Source organism: Melopsittacus undulatus, chromosome 1 (assembly GCF_012275295.1).
Source record: "Melopsittacus undulatus isolate bMelUnd1 chromosome 1, bMelUnd1.mat.Z, whole genome shotgun sequence".
Classification (NCBI taxonomy): Eukaryota; Metazoa; Chordata; class Aves; order Psittaciformes; family Psittaculidae; genus Melopsittacus; species Melopsittacus undulatus.
Window position 1 is genome coordinate 18,216,103 of NC_047527.1, and position 10,092 is coordinate 18,226,194.

The 10,092-nt window shown below is 46.2% G+C and overlaps 1 protein-coding gene across 1 annotated transcript in view; it reads left to right on the plus strand.

The window, feature by feature from the left end:
* SYBU (syntabulin) overlaps positions 1-3,704 on the plus strand; it is a 41,574-nt gene extending 37,870 nt beyond the window's left edge. Inside the window, exons 5-7 of the mRNA XM_005150988.3 lie at positions 444-647; positions 1,621-1,770; positions 2,419-3,704. Of these exons, the coding sequence (XP_005151045.1) occupies positions 444-647; positions 1,621-1,770; positions 2,419-3,523 (1,459 nt within the window). The 3' untranslated portion in view covers positions 3,524-3,704. The remainder of the gene's footprint in view (positions 1-443; positions 648-1,620; positions 1,771-2,418) is intronic.
* The last annotated feature ends 6,388 nt before the right edge of the window (positions 3,705-10,092 follow it).

The following is a 10,092-nucleotide window of genomic DNA, read 5'->3' on the forward strand; positions in this document are numbered from 1 at the left end:
GGGCACAAGAAGCTGTGAGGAAGCAGAGCCAGGACACCTGACCCAAACTAGCCAAAGGGGTATTCCATACCACAGCACCTCATGCCCAGTATGGGTAAACTGTGGGGAAGTCACCTGGAAGGGACTGATTACTGCTCAGATCTGGCTGTGTATCGGTCAGCTGGTGCTGAGCAATTGTATTGAGTATCACTTGTGTTTATTGTTTTTTATTCAGCTGTCTCTTTTTGTCTCCCTTTTCATTACAATTGATGTTATCATTATTATTCTATTTTACTTCATTTTATTTCAGTTATTAGACTGTTCCTATCTCAACCCATGGGTTTTACGTTTTTGTCTGGTTCTCTTACCCATCCCTTCAGGGGCAGGGGCAGCGGGTGGCTTTGTGAAACTTGGTTTCTGGCTGGGGTTAAACCACGATAATCCTCTATTTGGTTCCCCTCCAGTCGTGGCCCTTATGGTCGGAATAATGGATCCTTATCCTACAAGCCTGGAGCCAGCCCACTTGCTTCCCGTGAAAAGGACCCTTTGCCAACACTGTGCAAAAACCAGCTGAGTCCTCCTACTATCCATCAGAGTTACAGGGCTTCTTCAGTGAGCAGCAGCAACTCAGGCTCATACAAAGGAAGCAACAGCAGCCCAGTGATGAGGCAAGTGTTTATTTCAGCATCCCAGTGTTCAGCGCATGACTTATCTTCTCTGCACTGTAACGTGGGACCAGCTGTACCAGTTGCAGAGCAGGTCACCTTGCTCCTCAGCATAGGTGTGACTTCTCATGCTGGTGGTTTGACAGTCAACAGGGTGCTCCATCCCTTGTAAAAACTTTATTGTTTCAGCACTGTAAAATTCAAGGTTACTTTTAGTCAAAGCCCTTTGGAGTTTGTTTTCACTCCAAGGCAGGCTACTTCGTGGGGTTTCATGCCTTCAGTTCTCATGGTTCTTTTCTTGAAGGGTCCTTTCACTTTGGAGACAACTGGATGGGGTAGTATAGAAAATACTATGCACTTAAGTGAAAATTCACCCTGCCCAGCCTTGGGCACCCTCCTGAGGAGTGCAGTTTCCTGTACAGGAAGGAAAACAGATCTCTGCCAGAGAATGAAGCATGTAGTGCAGAGAAGAAATTGCCACCACACTGCTGCTGTTTCCCTCCCTCTCCCTCTCTCAAGCAATTCAACAGCCAAGCATGTCAGACACACACCTAAAGCTAATTAGGCTGAATCGAGGTTTCAGCATGCTGGGCTTCATAACTCCCATGTGGAGATGAACACAGCAGCCCTTGCCTGTCCGTGTCCAGAGCTGGGGAGCCTTGCCAGGTCCCAGTTGCCTGCTCCTGGGCATTCCATCCATTTTGGGTGAGGGCATGGGTGGGTGGTTTAGCCTTAAATATCTCATTTGATGTCATGGCACTGAAACCAAGTACAATAAATAGCAGATTTTACACATAGCCACAAATCAGCTCTTCCCTCAAGTACTCTGATTTGCCAGAGGGAGTCACTTGTGTGGACACTGAGGAGCCCCAAAGGAGTCAAATGTTGTATCAGTCAATGGGATGCTTTTATTTTGGCCAGGATGGAAGAACTGTAGGAATGATGTTATGTGATGGTTTGTGTGTTTTCTTTGCAGGCGATCAGGAAGGTACAGTAATTCTTGTGACAATCACAACATTAAGTCACAAAGTCCAGAGCAGTATTTGACACCTCTGCAGCAGAAAGAAGTCACAGTAAGGCATTTGAAAACCAAGCTGAAGGAATCTGAGAGCAAACTCAAAGAAAGGTAAATTTCCCTTCAGAAATCAGAGCAAGAAAGATTTATTCAGGAACATTTAGGGGTGGGAATCCCAAACACTTCTACTCATTTCTTGACCACATAAAGTCTGCATTAAGAAATTTGAAATCTGATCAGTCTGATGAGGCTGTTTTCAGGTATTTCAGGTCTCAGTGTTCTGAGGGAATACATACCATGCAGTTTAATATGAATATAGCTGTCTCTTTCCCCTTTTTTGAACTTTCACTTGTAGAATATTTTTAATGGACTATATTTTACCAGTCTGATTTAGCATTGAGAGGCCTTTATACATAAGGCAGTTTTTCCCTGCCAGCATGTGACCTTAGTCTCTTGTTCTGCCTCTCAGTGAAATATGACTACAAATGTCCCCCTGTTCCCCTAATGAAAGAAAAGCTCTTACACAAACCAGTGTGCCCACTTGTGGTTACTGGCTGGGTGGTGAGGTTGTTGACTCTGGCTGGCAGCTGGCTGCATCTCTGCCAGCTCTCTCAGGGATGCAGCAAATGGGGCATGGAGGAGTTTGCTTCCTTGTTGGAGCATCTCTGCAGCACAACCATTCCAGCATGGGGGAGCCTCATGTTGATTCATTTACTGGCCAGTCAGCAGTAGTGTTACAACACTTTTATTCTGCTACAGGGAAAAAGAAATGGAAGAGCTAAAAGCTCAGCTGGGACGGATGAGGGAAGACTGGATTGAAGAAGAGTGTAATCGTGTGGAGGCAGAGCTGGCCTTAAAGGAAGCAAAAAGTGAAATTAAACAACTTAAGGTTGTAATTGAAACCATGAAAAACAGCATGGCTGAGAAAGACAAAAAAATGCAGAAATATTTCCTAGACATAAACATTCAAAACAAGAAACTGGAATCTTTGCTGCAGAGCATGGAGGTGGCTCAGCACAGCTTTGTGCAGGATGAGCAGCACCTAGACTACACGTGTGACTTGGAAGGGAAGCCATTAGCCATGATACCAGACAGCCTCATCACTGGGGAGCAAGCTCTGGAGGAAGTGGCAGATAGTGGACTGCTTCTTAATGAGGACACAGCTAATGAGTCTGATTCATGTGAAGAGAGTTTGACCACCAGAACCTCCGCACTGAGTGATCCAGTTCCCTCCAATCCTGCTGTGCATAAAGAGATGCTTGAAAATGCTCTGGATGAAAAACTAGCTTTCCTCCAGGAGGAGGAGAAAAGCATCAATGTGATGGTGGAAAAGGCCATCCAGACTGACGTGGTGCCATATAGCCTGGATGTGGAGCAGTTCTTCCAAAGCATCTTCAGTGCTCAAGATACCTATCCTCTAAGCCCACCTTCTTCACTGAAGGAGCTGGATGAGTTTTCTCTTGGAAGCTTCACCGATTCTGCTATCGCAGTGGACTTAACTCCGAGTGATCCAAACTCTGTCATCCTTTTGTCTCCCATGGAGTCTCCATGCCGATTGGTGCAGCACAGAGTTAATGAAAACCGTTTCATGAAAGAACTTGATTTCATAGACCCTCCTGATGATGAAGCCTTTAGGTCTGCCCATACTTCCTCTCAGGTAGACACCAAGAGGAGCTACTGGAGCAGCAGTCCCCTCACAGATGTTCTAGCTCTAGCAGTCCCTTTTATGCCAACCATCATGTGGGCTTTCAGTACCCACAGAGGAGGCACAGAGCCCATTTACAATATTGGCACATTGCTTCGTGGCTGCTGCCTGGTGGCCCTGTGCTCTTTACGCTGTACACCCTTCCCTACCAAAATTTAAAGTCCGCTCTGTCCCTGATGCTATCTCCCTGAGACAGAGAGGAATAGGGATAAGATAGGTCCTTAAACTATTGTAGATTCTTTAAGAGTTCATAATTTTGCTTTTCACTATTTGATTTGCACTATAAATTGTTTCAGAGATATGTTCCTTGTTCAAATAAATAGCTGAATTCTGTACTTCCACAAGATACCTTTTAACTGGTGTTTTAAACAGCACTGCTGCCCACAGAGACAGTCGTCTTGCTCCCAGGCACTGTGTCCTTCCCCTGTGCTAGTGTCTTTCTGGTGCCAGTGCGTCTGCACAGTGAACATGACCAGGGAAATCAAGGAGACTTACAGCTCATGTCTGTGTTTGTCTGCTGAGCTAGCCCTGAGCTTGGTCACTTCCCTCACTGGTTCACTGAGCAGACTCACTGGCTCAAGGGTAGCACGAAACATATACAGAGAAAGGAACGGTATTTCTTATGGCAGTACTCATCTCAAATGGTTGTGAAACTACAGTTTTAAGTAAATTACATAGAGACTCAAGCCCAACAAGGGTATCATCCATGTGCTCCAGAAAGCATGCAAGCGCTTTCCATCTGTTGTCCAGAGTGTCAATACAGTTTAGAGGTTAACACATGTATTTTGCAGGCAGCTTCCACCCAGCACATCCTTCGTCCCTGTCTTGTATAGTGCTCTTCTCAATGGTGCAATTGCTCGAGCATTTCACTGGTCTTGTGCGTATACTTGGACTGTAACAAAAAATGTGCATTGTTAGGAGTCTTGAAACTTGTTATAAGGGTAAGTTTAGAATCCTAGAATCATAGAATAGTTAGGGTTGGAAAGGACCTTAAGATCATCTAGTTCCAACCCCCCTGCCATGGGCAGGGACACCTCACACTAAACCATGCCACCCAAGGCTTTATCCAACCTGGCCTTGAGCACTGCCAGGGATGGAGCATTCACAGCTTCCTTGGGCAACCCATTCCAGTACCTCACCACCCTTACAGGAAAGAATTTCTTCCTTATATCCAGTCTAAACCTCTGCTGTTTAAGCTTTAACCCATTACCCCTTGTCCTATCACTACAGTCCCTAATGAAGAGTCCCTCACCAGCATCCTTATAGGCCCCCTTTAGATACTGGAAGGCTGCTGTGAGGTCTCCACACAGCCTTCTCCAGGCTGAACAGCCCCAACTTTCTCAGCCTGTCTTCATATGGGAGGTGCTCCAGTCCCCCGATCAGCTTCATGGCCCTCCTCTGGACTTGTTCCAACAGTTCCATGTCCTTTTTATGTTGAGGACACCAGAACTGCACACAGTACTCCAAGTGAGGTCTTATGAGAGCAGAGTAGAGGGGCAGGATCACCTCCTTTGACCTACTGGGCATGCCCCTTTTGATGCAGCCCAGAATACAGTTGGCTTTCTGGGCTGCAAGCACACACTGAAGCTGGCTCATGTTCATTTTCTCATTAACCAACACCCCCAAGTCCTTCTCCACAGGGCTGCTCTGAATCTCTTCTCTGCCCAACCTGTAGCTGTGCCTGGGATTGCTCCGACCCAGGTGTAGGACCTTGCACTTGGCATGGTTAAACTTCATGAGGTTGGCATCAGCCCACCTCACAAGCGTGTCAAGGTCCCTCTGGATGGCATTCCTTCCCTCCAGCGTACCAACAGAACCACACAGCTTGGTGTCATCAGCAAACTTGCTGAGGGCACACTCAATCCCACTGTCCATGTCACCAACAAAGATGTTGAACAAGATCTGTCCCAACACCAATCCCTGAGGGACACCACTCGTTACTGGTCTCCAGCTGGACATCAATAGATACACTTTGAATCTTAATTTTGGTTTAAGTCTTGGAACAGTCTTCCGAGCCCTATAAAATACTAAGGATAAATGTATTGTGTTTTAACTTATTGTTTATTTATTTGTTTTTGTGTAAGTTACCTTTATTATCACAAGTTCAGTAAAGCATGTTGCAAAGTCAAATGTGTGAATGTTTTGTTGTGGAAAACCTATGAAAAACACCCCATTTCAGCTGAGCACTCTGGCACAGGCCAAGCAGGAGGAGACAGAGTGATAGGGCATAAGGCTGGTTGTGAGATCAAGAGCAACAACTTTGAGAGCCAATAAATCAGCATTGTGACAAGTGACTATTAATCCAAAACAATGAATGCTTAATCGCAGCACATTTCACAGTCGTGAATAACCTGGGCAATAGTGTCCATTGTTAAGTCCATCCCTTGATCACAGGCCCATCTGTATGTTGCATCTCTGCCCTGAGGGCCTGAAGTGTCATGGGCCCACCGGGCCAAGAATAATTCACCCTTATGTTGCCAATCTAAATCCATCTGAGCCACTTCAATCTTAGCAGCTTTATCCACTTGTTGGTTGTTCTGCATGTAGCACAAAACATATACAGGGAAAATAACGGTATTTCTTGATATATGAAAGAGGAAAGAAGACACAGCACAGGCAAGATGAAATGTACCACCACTGCATGGGTTTAACATGTATCTACAACAGCACCATGTCCTTGCTGGCATTGTGTCAGCACATAGCCCATGAATTGATCTCTCAAGCAGCTGTGCTCAAGCATAGCAGGGACATGGAGGGAAGCATAGCAAAGCAGTATGCAGCTACAGGAGGTCTGACTGGCAAGAAGGTGGCAGCACCCAATGGCTTTTTGAATGCCTGAAGACTCAATAAACAAACACACTTTCATGATGCATTCAGGGGCTTTACTTCTAGCTTTTTATTAACTAGCCCGTGTTTTAAGAAATAGTATTTATTTGCATCTATTTTACATTGTCAAATAACAATAGGAAGCACTAAACTGATTTCTAAACTATGGGATGTAGCTTCCAACAGGTTTGAACTGAAATAGGAGATACTATTTGCCTATTTGACGGAGGGCAGTTTCCCTGCCCTCCATCAGCAAAAGTGAGCTGTGACTTGTACCTCCTCGCTTTATCAGTGTGATTAAAAGGAGAGACATGGGTTATTAAAGCTTACTGACACATTCTTGCCTTATCTCCTATTCACCCTCAGATGCTTTAGAGGTGTGCTTGAGGAGCAAACTCACTTGCCATGCCACTGTTCAGTCAGCTCCCACTGCAGCCATCCATCCTATTCCAGCCACAACACTTGTGCAGAAAAGCACAAAAAAGTCCATATTGTTGCTCTCTAAAATGTATTTTAAAATATAACATTCCTCAAGGACTTATTTCATATCTGAAAACTGCCATCAAGTCACTGCTTAAATCAAGATTTTAAGCACATGGCAAGCATGCTAACCATTTTTAAAACATCTTCTATGAGTGACCAAGCGCACGGAAGGTCACTCTTACTGTCATTTTCTCCATTACCTACCTTGCACACAAAACTTGTGTCAGAACCTACTAAAACTTAAGAATTCTATTCTTCCAGGCAGGCATGATCTAGTCTGACAGCCCCCTGCCCTTTTCCATTCCTTTACAGCTTCCCTGCATGCACAAGGAACAAGTCTCAGGCACAGAACTTGCTGCTTTCACTTATCTGTTCCAGGTAAGAAATCCATATAACACCCAAATGCAGGGATAACAGCATCTACACAACAGAAGATGGAGAAGGCATTCACCATAGCTGTGAGCTAGGTCTGAGAGCCCCACTGACTCCCCTACAACTGTACACCTTCCCTTTCAGTAGATCACAGAATCACAGAATCCCAAGGGTTGGAAAGGACCTTGAAAGATCATCTAGTCCAACCCCACCACAAGAGCAGGGTAACCTAGAGTACATCACACAGGAACTTGTCCAGGTGGGCCTTGAATATCTCCAACGTAGGAGACTCCACAACCCCCCTGGGCAACCTGTTCCAGTGCTCTGTCACTCTCACAGTAAAGAAGTTCTTCCTGATGTTCACATGGAACCTCCTATGCTCCAGTTTACACCCATTGCCCCTTGTCCTACCACTGCATATCACTGAAAAAAGCCTAGCTCCATCATCCTGACACCCACCCTCTACATATTTGTAAACACTGATGAGGTCAACCCTCAGTCTCCTCCAAGCTAAAGAGACCCAGCTCCCTCAGCCTCTCCTCATAAGGAAGGTGTTCCACTCCCTTCATCATCTCTGTGGCTCTGCGCTGGACTCTTTCAAGTAATTCCTTGTCCTTTTTGAACTGAGGGTCCCAGAACTGGACACAATATTCCAGACGTGGCCTCACCAAGGCAGAGTAGAGGGGGAGAAGAACCTCTCTTGCCCTACTAACCACACCCTTTCTAATGCACCCTAGGATGCCATTGGCCTTCTTGGCCACAAGGGCACATTGCTGGCTCATGGTCATCCTCCTATCCACCAGGACCCCCAGGTCCCTTTCCCCTTCACTCCTTTCCAGCAGGTCAACCCCCAACCTGTACTGGTACATGGGGTTGTTCTTCCCCAGATGCAAGACTCTACACTTGCCCTTGTTGAATTTCATCAAGTTTCTCCCTGCCCAACTCTCCAGCCTGTCCAGGTCTCACTGAATGGTAACACAGCCTTCTGGTGTGTCAGCCACTCCTCCCAGTTTAGTTTCATCAGCAAACTTGCTGAGGGTACACTCAGTTCCCTCATCCAGGTCGTTGATGGAAATATTAAACAGCACTGGTCCCAGCACCGACCCCTGAGGGACTCCACTAGTCACAGACCTCCAGCTAGATTCTGTGCCATTGACCACAACTCTCTGCCTTCTTCCTTTCAGCCAGTTCTTGATCCACCTCACTACCTGATCGTCAAGCCCACACTTTCTTAGCTTATTTATGAGGATGCTGTGGGAGACAGTATCAAATGCCTTACTGAAATCAAGAAAAAACACATCTACCACTGTACTATCATCCCTCCACCTAGTTACTTCCTCATAGAAGGCTGTAAGATGGGTCAAACATGACTTCCCCCTCATAAAACCATGTTGGCTGTTCTTAATGACCCCCTCATCCTTGATATGCCTAGAGATGGAGTCAAGAATAAGTTGTTCCATCACCTTTCCAGGGACGGAGGTAAGGCTGACCGGTCTATGATTACCCAGGTCCTCCTTCTTGCCCTTCTTATAGACTGGTGTGACATTTGCCATCCTCCAATCCTCAGGTACCTCTCCCATTTCCCACGACTTACCAAAGATGATGGAGAGTGGCCTAGCAATGACCTCCACCAGCTCCCTCAGCACCCGTGGGTGTATTCCATCAGGACCCATCGATTTACAGATGTCCAGATTGCATAGCTGATCCCTAACCCAATCCTCATCTACCAAAGCAAACTCCTCCTTTGTCCTGACTCCTTCTGGGGCTATAGGAATCTGGGGCCCCTGGGGAGAGTCTGCAGGAGTAAAGACAGAGACAAAGAAAGCATTCAGCACCTCTTCCTTCTTTATATCCTCTGTCTCCAGGGCACCCACCTCGTTCAACAGTGGGCATATATTGCCTCTTGTGTTAGTTTTATTTGCTATGTATTTAAAGAAGCCCTTTCTATTGTCCTTAATCCGACTAGCAAGATTAAGTTCCAAGGAGGCCTTAGCTGTACTAATTGCCTCCCTACATCCTCTAACAACTGTCCTATATTCCTCCCAAGTGGCCAGCCTCTCTTTCCATAATCCATAGATTCTTCTTTTCCACTTGAGTTTGCCCAGCAGCTCCTTGTTTAACCACGTTGGTCTCCTAGATCCCTTACTTGATTTCCTACCCGTTGGGATGCTCTGATCCTGAGCTTGGAAGAAGTGGTCCTTGAATGCTGACCAACTATCTTGAGCCCCTTTACCGCCTAGTACCCTTTCCCATGAGACTTCCCTTAGCAGTTGATTGAAGAGGCCAAAGTTGTCCCTTCGGAAATCCAGAACTGTGGCCTTGCTAGGTATTCTATTCCTCCCACACAGGATCCTAAACTCCGCCATCTCATGGTCACTGCAGCCAAGGCTGCCATTGACCATCACCACTTCAACCAGACCCTCTTTGTTGGGGAGTACTAAATCCAACAGTGCTCCTCTCCTAGTTGGTTTGTCCACCATTTGCATTAAGAAGTTATCATCAGTGCACTGGAGGAACCTCCTAGACTGTGAATGATTGGCTGTGTGAGTCTTCCAGCAAATATCAAGGTAGTTAAAATCCCCCATGAGGACTAAGGCATGTAGTCGCGAGGCTGCTTTCAGTTGCCTGTAGAAAGCCTCATCAACTCCTTCGTCCTGATCAGGAGGTCTATAATAGACTCCCACAACTGTATCACCTGTACCAGCCTGTCCCTTAATTCGTACCCACACACATTCCACTTTCTCCTCATCTGCCCCTGGACAGAACTCAATACATTCTAGTCACTCTCTCACGTAAAGAGCAACTCCACCACCTCGCTTTGCTGACCTATCTTTCCTAAAAAGGACATAGCCATCCATGACCACATTCCAGTCATGTGAGCTGTCCCATCATGTCTCTGTAATTGCCACCAGATCATAATGTTTAGACTGCACACAGACTTCTAACTCCTCCTGTTTATTCCCCATGCTGCGTGCGTTGGTGGACAGGCATTTCAGGGAGCGAACAGAGCACGCTGATGGCAACCTTGGGAGGCAGGAGGCCTTCTG